General features: G+C 45.4%; 1 protein-coding gene across 2 annotated transcripts in view; it reads right to left on the minus strand.

Moving 5' to 3' along the window:
- Positions 1 to 17,825, minus strand: part of LOC106560212 (fibroblast growth factor receptor 3) — a 150,532-nt gene that overhangs the window by 99,910 nt on the left and 32,797 nt on the right. For both annotated transcript variants that reach the window (XM_045705487.1, XM_045705479.1), the window contains exons 3-4: positions 13,952 to 14,215; positions 6,648 to 6,701 (exon numbers count right to left, since the gene is read on the minus strand). In XM_045705487.1, coding sequence (XP_045561443.1) covers positions 6,648 to 6,701; positions 13,952 to 14,215 — 318 coding nt within the window. The remainder of the gene's footprint in view (positions 1 to 6,647; positions 6,702 to 13,951; positions 14,216 to 17,825) is intronic.

The raw sequence follows: 17,825 nt of genomic DNA on the forward strand, positions 1-17,825 counted from the left end.
TAAATTACTCACGATAAACGTTCACAAAAAGCATAACAATTATTTTAAGAATTATAGATACAGACCTCCTCTATGCACTCGATATGTCCGATTTTAAAATAGCTTTTTGGTGAAAGCACATATTGCAATATTCTAAGTACATAGCCCAGGCATCACGGGCTCGCTATTTAGACACCCGGCAAGTTTAGCACTCACCATAATCATATTTACTATTATAAAAGTTTGATTACCTTTTGTTGTCTTCGTCAGAATGCACACCCAGGACTGCTACTTCAATAACAAATGTTGGTTTGGTCCAAAATAATCCATCGTTATATCCGAATAGCGGCGTTTTGTTCGTGCGTTCCAGACACTATCCGAAATAGTAAAGAAGTGTCGCGCGCATGGCGCAATTCGTGACAATAAAATTCGAAATATTCCATTACCGTACTTCGAAGCATGTCAACCGCTGTTTAAAATCAATTTTTACGACATTTTTCTCGTAGAAAAGCGATAATATTCCGACAGGGAATCTCCTTTTCGGCAAACAGAGGAAAAAATCCCAAAGGCGGGGGCGGTCGGGGTCACGCGCATAAGCCCAGTGTCCCTTGATCGGCCACTTGAGAAAGGCGATAATGTGTTTCAGCCTGGGGCTGGAATGACGACATTCTGTTTTTTCCCGGGCTCTGAGCGCCTATGGACGACGTGGGAAGTGTCACGTTAGAGCAGAGATCCTTAGTAAATGATAGAGATGGAAAAGAAGGTCAAGAAATGGTCAGACAGGCCACTTCCTGTAAAGGAATCTCTCAGGTTTTGACCTGCCATTTGAGTTCTGTTATACTCACAGACACCATTCAAACAGTTTTAGAAAATTTAGGGTGTTTTCTATCCATATGTAATAAGTATATGCATATTCTAGTTACTGGGTAGGAGTGGTAACCAGATTAAATCGGGTATGTTTTTTATCCAGCCGTGTCAATACTGCCCCCTAGCCCTAACAGGTTAAATTACGGGTTTCTGGTAACCACAGAGACCATACAGCTCCTCCTCATTGCATCTCCCCATGTTCCCGTGGTTTTGGGATTTTCCTGGCTACAAAAACACAATCCTGTGATTGATTGGACCACAAGCTCCATCCTGGATTGGAGCCCATTTTGCCATTCCCACTGCCTTCAAGCAGCACAGCCTTCCCCAAGTCGTACTCCTCAGGATGTTAGCTAGACTGTGGATGTCTCTGCTATCCCACATAATACCATAACCTCCTGGAAGTGTTCAGTAAGGCACATGCAACTTCCCTTCCCGTGCACCATCCTTATAATTGTGCCATTGATCTTCTCCCAGGCACTACACCACCTCGGGATTGATTGTATTCTCTGTCTGGACCAGAGACCAAAGCTATGGAGGAGGACATAGAGGGGTCTCTGGCCACAGGGGCCGTCCGTCCGTCTGTATCTCCTGCTGGTGCAGGGTTTTTCTTTGTGGAGAAGAAGGACAAGACCCTGCATCTGTGCATTGACTACCGGGGACTTAATGATATTACCGTCAAGAATCGTTACCCCCTACCTCTCCTCTCCTCGGCGTTTGAACCTCTCCAGGGCGCCACCATATTTTCCAAGTTGGACCTTCGAAATGCCTACCACCAGGTTCGGATACGTGAGGTGGATGAGTGGAGGACAGCCTTCAACACAGCCAGTGGACATTATAAGTACCAGGTCATGCCATTTGGACTCACCAATGCCCATGCTGTTTTCCAGGCTGTGGTCAATGATGTGCTTCAGGACACGCTAAACCGGTTTGTGTTCGTGTACCTTGACGACATCCTGTTTTTTTACCCGATCTGCACAAGAACATGTTCTTCATGTCAGACAGGTCCTTCAGCCCCTCCTGGAGAACCAATTGTTTGTGAAAGCTGAGAAGAGTGAGTTCCACCGCTCTACAGTCACCTTTCTGGGATATGTCATTGCTGAGGGCAATGTTCAGATGGATCCTGGAAAGGTGAAAGTAGTGGTGGATTGGCCTCAACCAACATCCAGGTTGCAGTTGCAACGGTTTCTTGGGCAAACTTCTACCGCCGTTTCACTCAGGAATACAGCACCCTGGTGGCCCCCCTCTAGGCACACACCTCTCCCAAGGTACCATTCAAATGGTCTCCAGCTGTCAACAAAGTCTTTGTGGACCTGAAGCATCGGTTCACAACAGCACCCGTCCTCATCGATCTGGACCCCTCGTGTCAATTTGTGGTGGAAGTGGATGCTTCGGATGTTGGAGTGGGGGCCATCCTGTCCCAGCGATCTGCCCAGGACCAGAAGCTTCATCCCTGTGCCTTCCTGTCCCATCATCTCAATCCTGCTGAAAGGAACTATGATGTTGGCAAACGAGAACTCCTGGCGGTGAAGATGGCATTGGAAGAGTGGAGGCACTGGCTGGAAGGAGCAGAACAGCCATTCCTGGTCTGCGCCAACCATAAAAACCTGGAATAGCTCCATACAGCCAAGCGCCTCAACTCCAGGCAGGCCCGGTGGGCCCTCTTGTTCACCAGATTTAACTTCACCATCTCCTACTGCCCAGGTTCAAATAATGTGAAGCCTGACGCTCTCTCCCGCCTATACAGTTCCTCTGTCACACCCTCGACCTCTGAAACCATTCTCCCTACTTCATGCCTTGCTGCCACTGTGGATTGGGGTATTGAGAACCTGGTCCGTGAGGTCGCAATGCTCCCAACCTGGACCTGAAGGGGGCCCGGCTAACTGACTGTTTGTCCCTAATCCAGTCCGGTCCCGGGTCTTGGAATGGGCTCATTCTTCCAGGCTGACCTGTCATCCAGGGTCCCGTCATACACTAGCCTTCCTCCGACAATGTTTCTGGTGACCCACAATGGTCCCTGACGTCTCTGCCTTCGTCACTGCATGCACAGTGTCTGCTCAGAACAAGCCTCCACGGCAAGCTCCTTCTGGCCTCCTTCAGTCACTACCGGTCCCTCATCGTCCCTGGTCTCATATATCTCTGAACTTTGTCACTGGGCTCCCTCCGTCTGATGGCAACACTGTCATTCTGACGGTAGTTGATCGGTTCTCCAAGGCCACCCATTTCATCCCTCTCCCCAAACTACCTTCTGCCAAGGAGACGGCCCATCTTACGGTGCAGCATGTCATCCGGATCAATGGAATCCCGGTAGACATGGTCTCCGATCGGGGTCCTCAGTTCTCGTCTCAGTTCTGGAAGGCATTCTGCACCCTTATTGGGTCGTCGACCAGTCTGTCATCCGAATTCCATCCCCAAACTAACCGTCAGTCGGAGTGAGCCAACCAAGACCTGGAGACCACCTTAAGGTGCCTGGTCTCAACCAACCCCACTACCTGGACCCGTCAACTGGTCTGGGTGGAGTATGCCTGGAACACCCTTCCCAGTCCTGCCAAGGAGGTCAGCGTACCCTCGGCCCAGATGTTAGTCCGCCGCTGTCAACGTACCTGGAGAAGAGCCAGATCAGCTATTCTCAAGACCAACTCCAGGTGTCGTCTACAAGCGGACCGTCGCCGGACCCCAGCTCCCGCTACCGCATTAGGCAGAGGGTATGGCTTTCCACTCGGGATCTGCCCCTTCGGGTAGAGTCCCGCAAGCTGTCTCCCCAGTTCATTGGTCCGTTTCCCATCTCCAGAGTCCTGAGATCCACTGCTGTCCGTCTTGTGTTACCCCGTACCCTCCGTATTCACCCTACCTTCCATATGTCTAGGATTAAGCACGTGTCTCATTGTCCTTTGTCTTCTGTCTCCAGTCCCATACCTCCCCCCAGGTTATCGGTGGCCAGCCAGCGTATAGGGTGAGACGCCTCCTGAAGGTTCAACCACGGGGCAGGGGTTTCCAGTACCTGGTTGACTGGGATGGTTATGGCCCAGAGGAGATGTGCTGCGTCCCGGCTAAAGACATTTTGGAACCAGCCCTCATCGCCGATTTCCACCGCCGACACCCTGGTCAGCCAGGTATGCGCCCAGGTAGGACGTCAGGTGGAGTCCCTAGGGTGGGGGGGTACTGTCACATCCTGATCTGTTACACCTGTTCCTGTGATTGTCTCCACCCCCTCCAGGTGTCACTTATTTTCCCCAGTGTATTTATCCCTGTGTTTCCTGTCTCTCTGTGCCAGTTTGTCTTGTATGTTTATGTTTAGTCAAGTCAACCAGCGTGTTTTTCCCGTACACCTTTTGCTATTCTCCTTTTTCTAGTCCTCCCGGTTTTGACCCTTGCCTGTTTCTGGACTCTGTACCCGCCTACCTGACCATTCTGCCTGCCTTGACCACTAGCCTGTCTGCCACTCTGTATCTCCTGGACTCTGAACTGGTTTTGATATTTTTTCCTGTCCATGACCATTCTCTTGCTTACCCCTTTAGATTATTAAATATTGTAAGACTCCAACCATCTGCCTCCTGTGTCTGCATCTGGGTCTCACCTTGTGCCTTGATAGAAGACACTTGCCACTTGGTCAGCGCATGCTGGCAGTACATATTCTGGTAATCCGTTTGGCCCTGCGGCCTTGTAAATGTTGACTTGTTTAAAGGTCTTACTCACATCGGCTGTGCAGAGCGTAATCACAGAGTCTTCCAGAACAGCTGGTGCTCTCATGCATGTTTTAGTGTTATTTGCCTCGAAGCGAGCATAGAAGTAGTTTAGCTCGTCTGGTAGGCTCGTGTCACTGGGCAGCTCTCGGCTGTGCTTCCCTTTGTAGTCTGTAATGGTTTGCAAACCCTGCCACATCCAACGAGAATCAGAGTCGGTGTAGTACGATTCGATCTTAGTCCTGTCTTGACGCTTTGCCTGTTTGATGGTTCGTCAGAGGACATAGCGGGATTTCTTATAAGCTTCCGGGTTAGAGTCCCGCTCCTTGAAAGCGGCAGCTCTAGCCTTTAGCTCAGTGCGGATGTTGCCTGTAATCCATGGCTTCTGGTTGGGGTATGTACGTACGGTCACTGTGGGGACGATGTCATCGATGCACTTATTGATGAAGATAATGACTGATGTGGTGTACTCCTCAATGCCATCAGAGGAATCCCGGAACATATTCCAGTCTGTGCTAGCAAAACAGTCCTGTAGCTTAGCATCTGCTTCATCTGACCACTTTTTTTTATTGATCTAGTCACTGGTGATTCCTGCTCTAATTTTTGCTTGTAAGCAGGAATCATGAGGATAGAATTATGGTCAGATTTGCCAAATGGAGGGTGAGGGAGAGCTTTGTACACGTCTCTGTGTGTGGGGTAAAGGTGGTCCAGATTTTTTTCCCCCTCTGGTTGCACATTTAACATGCTGATAAAAATTTGGTAAAACGGATTAAAGTTTCCCTGCATTAAAGTCCCCGGCCACTAGGAGAGCCGCGTCTGGGTGAGCCACTGACGGCTTTGTTCTATCCTGCCGTTGCAGCGTATAACCAGTATGTTGATAGTGTCGTCGTTCAGCCACGTCTCCGTGAAGCATAAGACATTACAGTTTTGAATGTCCCGTTGGTAGTTTAATCTTCCGCGTAGGTCATCTATTTTATTCTCCAAATATTGCACATTTGCTAGCAGAATGGAAGGAAGTGGGGGTTTATTCGATCGCCTACAAATTCTCAGAAGGCAGCCCCGCCCTCTGGCCCCTTTTTCTCCGCCTCCTCTTCACGCAAATCACAGGGATCTGGGCCTGTTCCTGAGAAAGCAGGATATCGTTCGCGTCGGCCTCGTCAGACTCGTTAAAGGAAAAAAAGGATTCTACCAGTCTGTGGTGAGTAATCACAGTCCTGATGTCTAGAAGTTAGTGTGCCATCACAGCAGCAATATGAACTCCCATATCTACTGGGTGAAGTAGCACAGTGTGCCATCACAGCAGCAAGATGAACTCCCATATCTACTGGGTGAAATAGCACAGGGTGCCATCACAGCAGCAATATGAACCCCCATATCTACTGGGTGAAATAGCACAGTGTGCCATCACAGCAGCAATATGAACCCCCATATCTACTGGGTGAAATAGCACAGTGTGCCATCACAGCAGCAATATGAACTCCCATATCTACTGGGTGAAATAGCACAGTGTGCCATCACAGCAGCAATATGAACCCCCATATCTACTGGGTGAAGTAGCACAGTGTGCCATCACAGCAGCAATATGAACTCCCATATCTACTGGGTGAAATACCACAGTGTGACATCACAGCAGCAAGATGTGTGACCTGTTGCCACAAGAAAAGGTCAACCAGTGAAGAACAAACACCATTGTAAATACAACCCATATTTCTGTTTATTTATTTTCCCTTTTGTACTTTAACTATTTGCACATCAAAACAACACTATATAGACATAATATGACATTTGAAATGTCTTTATTCTTTTGGAACTTCTGTCAGTGTAATGTTTACTGTTAATTTTTATTGTTTATTTCACTTTTGTATATTATCTACTTCACTTGCTTTGGAAATGTTAACATATGTTTCCCATGTCAATAAAGCCCCTTGAATTGAATTGAACTACGTTGGATAGTTGGACCAAACTGATAGACTTCAAAGCCACAATAGCTCAGAACAGCAGTGTTGTTGTATTCTGCCTAAACCTTTCACCAGGTTCCTGAAGCCATGTTTTCAGTTCAACATGTAATGACATCAGAGTAATGAAGAATTGAATGAATGATGGAACCTGTATTTACATTACCTGTATTGTCCAAGTCTTCATCATAGTCTTCATCATCTCCAGAAGACAGGGAATCTGTCGGCACGGAAACACATAAAGAAATGACATTACATTACAACAAATTCCATTACAATACATTACAACAAATTACATTACATCAAATTACATTACATTAAAACACATTACATTACAACACATTACATTACATTACATTACATTACAACACATTACAACACATTACAACACATTACATTACAACACATTACATTACATTACATTACATTACAACACATTACATTACATTACATTACAACACATTACATTACATTACATTAAAACACATTACAACACATTACAACACATTACATTACATTACATTACAACACATTACATTACATTACATTACAACACATTACAATACATTACATTACATTACATTACATTAAAACACATTACATTACATTACAACACATTACATTACATTACATTACATTACATTAAAACACATTACATTACAACACATTACAATACATTACATTACATTACATTACATTACATTACAACACATTACAATACATTACATTACAACACATTACATTACATTACATTACATTACAACACATTACATTACATTACATTACATTACATTACAACACATTACATTACAACACATTACATTACATTACATTACAATACATTACATTACATTACAACACATTACATTACATTACATTACATTAAAACACATTACATTACATTACATTACATAAAAACACATTACATTACATTACATTACATAATAACACATTACATTACATTATAACACATTACATTACATTACAATACATTAAGTTACATAATAACACATTACATTACAACACATTACATTACAACACATTACATTACATTACAACACATTACATTACAACACATTACATTACAACACATTACATTACATTACAACACATTACATTACATTACAACACATTACATTACATTACAACACATTACATTACATTACATTACATTAAAACACATTACATTACATTACATTACATAAAAACACATTACATTACATTACATTACATAATAACACATTACATTACATTATAACACATTACATTACATTACATTACAACACATTACAACACATTACATTACAACACATTACATTACATTACATTAAAACACATTACATTACATTACATTAAGTTACATAATAACACATTACATTAAATTACAATTCATACAACACATTACACCACATACATCGAAAATTTCAATAAGCATTTCTCTACGGCTGGCCATCCTTTCCTCCTGGCTACCCCAACCCCGGCCAACAGCTCCGCACCCCCCGCAGCTACTCGCCCATGCCTCCCCAGCTTCTCCTTCACCCAAATCCAGATTGCAGATGTTCTGAAAGAGCTGCAAAACCTGGACCCCTACAAATCAGCTGGGACAGACAATCTGGACCCTCTCTTTCTAAAACTATCCACCGCCATTGTTGCAACCCCTATTACTAGTCTGTTCAACCTCTCTTTCGTATCGTCCGAGATCCCTAAAGATTGGAAAGCTGCCGCGGTCATCCCCCTCTTCAAAGGGGGTGACACTTTAGACCCAAACTGTTATAGACCCATATCCATCCTGCCCTGCCTCTCTAAAGTCTTCGAAAGCCAAGTTAATAAACAGATCACTGACCATTTCGAATACCACCGTACCTTCTCCGCTGTGAAATCTGGTTTCCGAGCTGGTCACGGGTGCACCTCAGCCACGCTCAAGGTACTAAACGATATCATAACCGCTATAGATAAAAGACAGTACTGTGCAGCCGTATTCATCCACCTGGCCAAGGCTTTTGACTCTGTCAATCATCGTATTCTTATCGACAGACTCAACAGCCTTGGTTTCTCAAATGACTGCCTCGCCTGGTTCACCAACTACTTCGCAGACAGAGTTCAGTGTGTCAAATCGGAGGGCCTGTTGTCCAGACCTCTGGCAGTCTCTATGGGGGTACCACAGGGTTCAATTCTCTGGCCGACTCTTTTCTCTGTATATATCAATGATGTCGCTGTCACGACTTCCGGCGAAGTTGGTGCCTCTCCTTGTTCGGGCGGCGTTTGGCTGCCACAGATCCATGCTTCTTTGTCCATTTGTTATGTCTTGATTGTTCACACCTGGTTCCCATCTCATGATTATTTCCCTATTTAAACCCTCTGGTTATCATGATGTTTTGTGCGTTATTATTTTACTGTTGGTCGTGTTAGTTGTGTTAGTCATTATTGTTTTATCCCTGCGTGGATTTTGACTGATGAGCTTTTCTAGACTAAATACGTATATTTTACTCAGTTCGGTGTCCTGCGATTGACTTTATTTCTCATCTCCACTACATTGACACTGACAGTCGCTCTTGCTGCTGGTGATTCTCTGATCCACCTCTACGCAGACGACACAATTCTGTATACTTCTGGCCCTTCTTTGGGCACTGTGTTAACTAACCTTCAAATGAGCTTCAATGCCATACAACACTCCTTCTGTGGCCTTCAACTGCTCTTAAACGCTAGTAAAACCAAATGCATGCTTTTCAACCGATCGCTGCTCGCCTGTCCAGCATCACTACCCTGGACGGTTCTGACTTAGAATATGTGGACAACTACAAATACCTAGGTGTCTGGCTAGACTGTAAACTCTCCTTCCAGACTTATATTAAACATCTCTCATCCAAAATCAAATCTAGAATTGGCTTTCTATTTCGCACCAAAGCCTCCTTCACTCACGACGCCAAACTTACCCTCGTAAAACTGACTATCCTACCGATCCTCGACTTTGGCGATGTCATCTACAAAATAGCCTCCAACACTCTACTCAGCAAACTGGATGCAGTCTATCACAGTGCCATTCGTTTCTTTACCAAAGCCCCTTATAGCACCCACCACTGCGACTTGTATGCCCTCGTCGGCTGGCCCTCGCTACATATTCGTCGCCAGACCCACTGGCTCCAGGTCAGCTATAAGTCCTTGCTAGGGAAAGCTCCACCTTATCTCAGCTCACTAGTCACCATAACAACACCCACCGTAGCACGCGCTTCAGCAGGTATATCTCAATTGTCATCCCCAAAGCCAACACCTCCTTTGGCCGCCTTTCCTTCCAGTTCTCTGCTGCCAATGACTGGAACGAATTGCAAAAATTGCTGAAGTTGGAGACTTATATCTCCCTTGCTAACTTTAAGCATCAGCTACAGTGGGGGAAAAAAGTATTTGATCCCCTGCTGATTTTGTACGTTTGCCCACTGACAAAGAAATGATCAGTCTATAATTTTAATGGTATTTCTGGAATATCATTTTATAACATTTTTGACATGCGTTTTTCTGGATTTTTTGTTGTTATTCTGTCTCTCACTGTTCAAATAAACCTACTATTAAAATGTCTTTGTCCCCCTTAACTACAACGGAGCCAGGGTGTCTTTCTACCCAGATCTTACTTTGGAGGTGAGGAACCAACGGAAAGACTATGATGAGTTACGCAATAAATGCAGGGCGGCCAACATCCGATATGGATTCCTCTTCCCAGCCCGGTTTAAACATTCCAAAGAAAATGCCAAACTCCCGCAAACACTGTACAATAGCACTAATCTTGAAAAAAAGATAGAGATTCCATGGAGAAGTCGTGATAATTGCTCTTGACGCAGAGAAGGCATTTGATTAGATTGAGTGGAAATATATGATGTCGGTTCTGGAGCATTTCGGGTTTGGAAAGGAATTTATTAATTGGATAAGAATTATTTATGCACACCCAATGGCATCTGTGGTAACACAATCAGGAAATGTCGCAGTCATTCCACCTGTTCAAGGGCTGCTGACAGGGGTGCCCTATTTCGCCTGCTCTCTTCGCTATAGCCATGGAACCCCTTGCTACTCTCATTCGTGCATGTGCCGATATAACTCCAGTTAAAATAAAAGACACTTAGCACAAAATGTCCCTATATGCAGACCATGTTCTTTTGTTTTTATCCAAGCCTAAAACTTCTATTCCCCCCTTACTTAACTTGATAAATACATTCGGCTCCTTCTCTGGCTACAAGATAAACTGGCAAAAAAGCGAATTGATGCCGATATCACGGCCTGTGGATATGCAATTTCTGCAATCTACCCCATTTAGAACAGTGATGGACAAGTTCACAAGCCTTTGGCATTGTAGTGACAAGAGAACTTGATCAGCTATTGAAAGCGAATTGGGACATGAACATTTATCTGCATAAACAAAATATAGATTTATGGAAAACTCTGCCTATCTCCTTGGTTGGTCATATAAACACTACTAAAATGGTTGTCCTACCCAGGTTTCTTTACCTCTTCCAATATCTACCCAATTTCATACCATAAAGCTATTTTAAGAAACTGGATTCAATAGTAATTCCATTTGTTTTTATGGGTTAACAAGGCAGCCAGAATTTCAAAGAAGCATTTATTGCAAGTACTGGATAGAGGGGGGGCTTTGGCCTTCCTCACTTTAAACGGTATTATTGGGCTGCTAATCTGAACATTGTGTCTTTCTGGAGGGAAAGTTTACCTGGGATGCGACAGAATAATATGCTTTTGATTGAGCCTCCTGTCAACGTTCCTCACTCCCTGCACTTAATAGTCCAGCATATGTGGAAAAAGCCACTTATGACTCTAATCCAGTCATTTGTCATCCTCTCAGGATCTGGAAACAGATTAGGTATTTTCTTAACATACCCACTGCATACATTGACAGCCCGATTAGCCTGAATCATGTTTTCCACCCTGCATTGGATGATATGGTGTTTTCACAGTGGAGGGAGAAGGGGCTCACAACAATTGGTAACTTATACATTGATGATCAATGATCAATGATCAAAGTCCAATGTTTTACAAAATACGGCAGCCGATACTGGATAAATGGTCTAGTCCCGCTTCATAACTGGGTTGACGGTCTGCTGCTACCCTGTGCTGTACTCCACTCAATATTCATTTTTGGCTTAACTACACTGCTTGTACTGACTATATGCTGTCTTCTTATACATGTACCACCTAATAGGATTTCTTTTTATTTTGTGTATGTGTGAGTTAAGTTTTGTTTTGTCCTCTAAATTGGCCATCCCATTCAACAGTACAATGAATGTCAATGTTTGTATCACTGTCTTTTTTTATTTTAAAATAATAAACATATTATAAAATGTAAAAAAAAAATTAATGTTTTAGCTAGTTGGCCGTCAAAATTGCACTGATAAACGATGGGGAATTGTAGCCTCCTCGTCCTTCTGCAGCTTATCTGCCAATGCAGAAACAAGCACCCAAGCTAACTGGCTAAAGTTGGCTAGCTTGCTATCTAGCTACTTCCAGACAAAAAAAAAGCTTTTGACTAAATTAGGCATGATGGTCTGCTATACAAATTCATGGAAAGCGGTTTTTGGGGAAAAACATAAGAAATTATCAAATACATGTACACAAACAACAAGTGTGCAGTTAAAATTGGCAAAAAACACATTTCTTTCCACAGGGCCATGGGGTGAGACAGGGATGCACCCCCCACCCTCTTCAACATATATATGGGGTGTCAGGTAGCCTAGTGGTTAGAGTGTTGGGCCAGTAACTGAAAGGTTGCTAGATCGAATCCCTGAGCTGACAAGGTAAAAATCTGTTGTTCTGCCCCTGAACAAGGCAGTTAACCCACTGTTCCCTGGTAGACCGTCATTATAAATAAGAATTTGTTCTTAACTGACCTGCCTAGTTAAATAAAGGTAAAATATAAATATATCAATGAATTGGCGAGGGCACTAGAACAGTCTGCAGCACCCAGCCTCACCCTACGAGAATCTGAAGTCAAATGTCTACTGTTTGCTGATGATCTGGTGCTTCTGTCCCCAACCAAGGAGGGCCTACAGCATGTAGATCTTCTGCACAGATTCTGTCAGACCTGGGCCCTGACAGTAAATCTCAGTAGGACAAAAATAATGGTGTTTCAAGAAAGGTCCAGTTTCCAGGACCATAAATACAAATTCCATCTGGACGCTCTTGCCCTAGAGCACACAAAAAATGACACAAAGGTAACTTCCACAAAGCTGTGAATGATCTGAGAGACAAGGCAAGAAGAGCCTTCCATGCCGTCAAAAGGAACATAAAATTCGACATACCAATTAGGATCTGGCTAAAAATACTAGAATCAGTTATAGAACCCATTGCCCTTTATGGTTGTGAGGTCTGGGGTCCGTTCACCAACCAAGAATTCACCAAATGGGACAAACACCAAATTGAGACTCTGCATGTAGAATTCTGCTAAAATATCCTCTGGTACAACGTTAAAACACCAAATAATGCAGAGCAGAATTAGGCCGAAACCCTCTAATTATCAAAATCCAAAAAAAGAGACATTACAATTTACAACCACCTAAAAGGAAGTGATTCCCAAACCTTCCATGACAAAGCCATCACCTACAGAGAGATGAACCTGGAGAAGCAAACTGGTCCAAAGATTTTGAAAAGAAACCCAATTTTGATCAACTCCCTTATCTATTAGGTGAAATACCACAGTGTGCCATCACTGCAGCAAGATTTGTGACCTGTTGCAACAAGAAAAGGACAACCAGTGAAGAACGAACACCATTATAAATGTACTGTTCATTTTTTAATGTTTTTTTCTCACTTTTGTTTATTATCTGTTTCACTTGCTTTGGCAATGGAAACGTATTTTTCCCATGCCAATAAAGCCCTTTGAATTGAACTGAATTGAGAGGGAGAGCGAGCGAGAGAGAGAAAGAGAGAGCGAGAGAGAGGGGAAATGGAGAGGTGAGATGGGGAGAAGAGAGAGAGGGGAAATGGAGAGGGGAGATGGGGAGAAGAGAGAGAGGGGAAATGGAGAGGTGAGATGGGGAGAAGAGAGAGAGGGGAAATGGAGAGGTGAGATGGGCAGAAGAGAGAGAGGGGAAATGGAGAGGTGAGATGGGGAGAAGAGAGAGAGGGGAAATGGAGAGGTGAGATGGGGAGAAGAGAGAGAGGGGAAATGGAGAGGTGAGATGGGGAGAAGAGAGAGAGGGGAAATGGAGAGGGGAGATGGGGAGAAGAGAGAGAGGGGAAATGGAGAGGTGAGATGGGGAGAAGAGAGAGAGGGGAAATGGAGAGGGGAGATGGGGAGAAGAGAGAGAGAGGGGAAATGGAGAGGTGAGATGGGGAGAAGAGAGAGAGAGGGGAAATGGAGAGGTGAGATGGGGAGAAGAGAGAGAGAGGGGAAATGGAGAGGGGAGATGGGGAGAAGAGAGAGAGGGGAAATGGAGAGGTGAGATGGGGAGAAGAGAGAGGTCCGTCTCTTACCTGTCACCCTGATTGTGTAGTTGCTGAGCAGTGTGTTGCCGTGGATGACGCGGCAGGAGTACATTCCGGAGTCCTCGTACGACACGTTGATGATGCGTAGATCCCTCTGGACCAGCCACTTCCGGTTGCTAGGCAACACACTACTGCCATCCTTAAACCAGAGGACAGGTTGGGCGAGGGCGTCAGTATTACAGGACAGATCCAGGGTGTCTCCTGTAGGAACCACGTAGTCCTCCAGGAACACAACCTCACTGGACACAGAGTCTGGATGGGGAGAAAGACAGAGTTGGGGTCAGAGAGACAGGGTTAGGGGTCAGAGAGACAGGGTTGGGGGTCAGAGAGACAGGGTTGGGGGTCAGAGAGACAGGGTTGGGGTCAGAGAGACAGGGTTAGGGGTCAGAGAGACAGGGTTAGGGGTCAGAGGGACAGGGTTGGGGTCAGAGAGACAGGGTTAGGGGTCAGAGAGACAGGGTTGGGGTCAGAGAGACAGGGTTAGGGGTCAGAGAGACAGGGTTAGGGGTCAGAGAGACAGAGTTGGGGTCAGAGAGACAGGGTTAGGGGTCAGAGAGACAGGGTTAGGGTCAGAGAGACAGGGTTGGGGTCAGAGAGACAGGGTTAGGGGTCAGAGAGACAGGGTTGGGGTCAGAGAGACAGGGTTAGGGTCAGAGAGACAGGGTTAGGGGTCAGAGAGACAGGGTTGGGGTCAGAGAGACAGGGTTAGGGGTCAGAGAGACAGGGTTAGGGGTCAGAGAGACAGGGTTAGGGGTCAGAGAGACAGGGTTGGGGTCAGAGAGACAGGGTTAGGGGTCAGAGAGACAGGGTTAGGGTTAGGGGTCAGAGAGACAGGGTTAGGGGTCAGAGAGACAGGGTTGGGGTCAGAGAGACAGGGTTAGGGGTCAGAGAGACAGGGTTAGGGGTCAGAGAGACAGGGTTAGGGGTCAGAGAGACAGGGTTAGGGGTCAGAGAGACAGGGTTAGGGGTCAGAGAGACAGGGTTGGGGTCAGAGAGACAGGGTTAGGGGTCAGAGAGACAGGGTTGGGGTCAGAGAGACAGGGTTAGGGTCAGAGAGACAGGGTTAGGGGTCAGAGAGACAGGGTTAGGGGTCAGAGAGACAGGGTTGGGGTCAGAGAGACAGGGTTGGGGTCAGAGAGACAGGGTTAGGGTCAGAGAGACAGAGACAGACAGAGCAAAAGCAACCACATAGTCCTCTGGGAAGACAGCCTCACTGGAGACAGTCTGGAGAGGGAGAGAGAAAGGATAGATCCAGGGTGACTAATTTCAGGAAACTCGGTGTACGTCACGCGTTAATATTTCACAGGAGAACTATTTGAACGTAAACTTAATTTTTTATCAAAATGCAATTTTGGGCAGAAATGCCTTCTCGTACATGTGAACTTTCATGTGCCTTAATAACAAACTTGTATGCCATCTGTAAATACGAATAAAATTGTGAAATTACGAGCCCAGTTGGTTTAGCCAAGGAAATTGACACGAACCTTCCCGCTAGCCATGATTGGCTGAGATAATGAGTGGGCTGGACATGCCGACAGATGAGTTCAGATTGGTCTGCCATGTAACACGCTTCTGTCTATAACATGAGCTGGTCAGTATCCTTTCTAACGCTGCGTTTTTTTAAAGATATCAAAGTGTTGTTCTCCTCTTTCTTGGGGACTGGGTTTTAAAATCAGTGGAATGCCCAGTGGAATTAGAGTATGATAGCTAAGGAGATGGAGACAATTCTGGCGTTTGACTGCAAATACGCAGAGGGAGTTGAAAAGAGAACACAGAGAAGGCTGTTGTATAAAACTCCTGTCTCCGGATTACATCTTCAAACTAAGGGCATCCGTGTATTTGTATTTATTATGGATCCCCATTAGTTCCTGCCAAAGCAGCAGCTACTCTTCCTGTGGTCTAGAAAAATTAAGGCAGTTTATACAATTTAAAAAACATTACAATTCATTCACAAATTTCACAACACACTGTGTTCCCTCAGGCCCCTACTCCACCACTACCACATATCTACAGTACAACATCCATGTGTACGTGTGTGTATAGTGCGTATGTTATCGTGTTTGTGTGTGTGCATGCATGTGTCTGTGCCTATGTTTGTGTTGCTTCACATTCCCCGCTGTTCCATAAGGTGTGTTTTTTTTTATATACCAGCCGGAGAGAGAGAGTGAATAGACACAGAGAGTTTGGGCTCCTGACTTCTTCTGCAAAAACATAGAGTTACTAAGGACTTATAGAGGGTACTAACCTCAACATCAAAACCTTAGTTACAATTAGTTACACTTTCCATGCCTAAAACCTTGATTTTGGACAAAATTACCTGAATGGACTATTACTATCAAGGAAAAAAAAAAGTCTAACAAGCCAAAACCTGCAGAAAAAACACAGCAGATCCTGTAAATACCATCCAACACAACACTGAGTGAGTAATGTTCAGTCTGAACATACTTTCTGAAGCTAAAAAGTAAAAGACAATAATCTCTAGGTAATGTTGTTATATAAAGCTTCATAAATAAGGCTACCAAGCTGCTAGGCAAGAATCTGACTGAAATTAGCATTGAAGTGTGAAGTGTGAAGTGAGAGATGTGAAACCCCTCCCCACCCAAATACAGAGGCCTTTGAAGCCCCCTCCATCTTTGCAGAGAAGATATCCTCCTCAGAATCCACAGAACAGCCACAGGACAACTTTGTTTGGACGTCGTAAAGGACCATTCGCCGATACTGAAAAGATATAGCTAGCTAACGAGCTGCGTTTCCAAGTGGAAAAGATGGACAGAGACTTGCTAGCTACATTAGCTAGCTAGCTAGCTGGGATTTTCTACAAGGAACCTGCCTTACGAAAAAAGCTTATCCCAGGTGGGTGTGACACCTACTCCCGTTACCTGCTGCACTGCTGCTTGGATTCCACCTGGTGATCTGTTCACTGTCTGTCCTGGCCTGTCTCCCCCTCTCTGTTCACCGTCTGCCCTGGCCTGTCTCCCCCTCTCTGTTCACCGTCTGCCCTGGCCTGTCTCCCCCCTCTCTGTTCACCGTCTGCCCTGGCCTGTCTCCCCCTCTCTGTTCACCGTCTGTCCTGGCCTGTCTCCCCCTCTCTGTTCACCGTCTGCCCTGGCCTGTCTCCCCCTCTCTGTTCACCGTCTGCCCTGGCCTGTCTCCCCCTCTCTGTTCACCGTCTGCCCTGGCCTGTCTCCCCCCTCTCTGTTCACTGTCTGCCCTGGCCTGTCTCCCCCTCTCTGTTCACCGTCTGCCCTGGCCTGTCTCCCCCCTCTCTGTTCACTGTCTGCCCTGGCCTGTCTCCCCCTCTCTGTTCACCGTCTGCCCTGGCCTGTCTCCCCCCTCTCTGTTCACCGTCTGCCCTGACCTGTCTCCCCCTCTCTGTTCACTGTCTGCCCTGGCCTGTCTCCCCCTCTCTGTTCACTGTCTGCCCTGGCCTGTCTCCCCCCTCTCTGTTCACTGTCTGTCCTGGCCTGTTTCCCCCTCTCTGGTACAGGTACCCCCGTTAACACTAGAAACTTATTACCTAAAATGGATCATTTGAAAGTGTGGGTTCACAGCTCCAATCCAGATGTGTTGGTCATTACTGAGACGTGGTTAAGAAAGAGTGTTTTGAATACAGATGTTAACCTTTCTGGTTATAACCTTTTTCAGCAAGACAGATCTTCCAAAGGTGGTGGAGTGGCAATCTTTACTAAGGATCACCTTCAGTGCTCGGTTGTCTCCAACAAGTCTGTCACCAAACAATTTGATTTGCTGGTTTTACGCATGAAACTTTCAAATAGCTCTTTGTTGACTGTTGCTGTGTGTTATCAGCACCGGCCTGTACCCTACCTGCCCTAAGCTCTCTCCTGGCCCCTTACACTAAGTC

The sequence above is a fragment of the Salmo salar genome, chromosome ssa01 (assembly GCF_905237065.1).
Source record: "Salmo salar chromosome ssa01, Ssal_v3.1, whole genome shotgun sequence".
Taxonomy (NCBI): domain Eukaryota; kingdom Metazoa; phylum Chordata; class Actinopteri; order Salmoniformes; family Salmonidae; genus Salmo; species Salmo salar.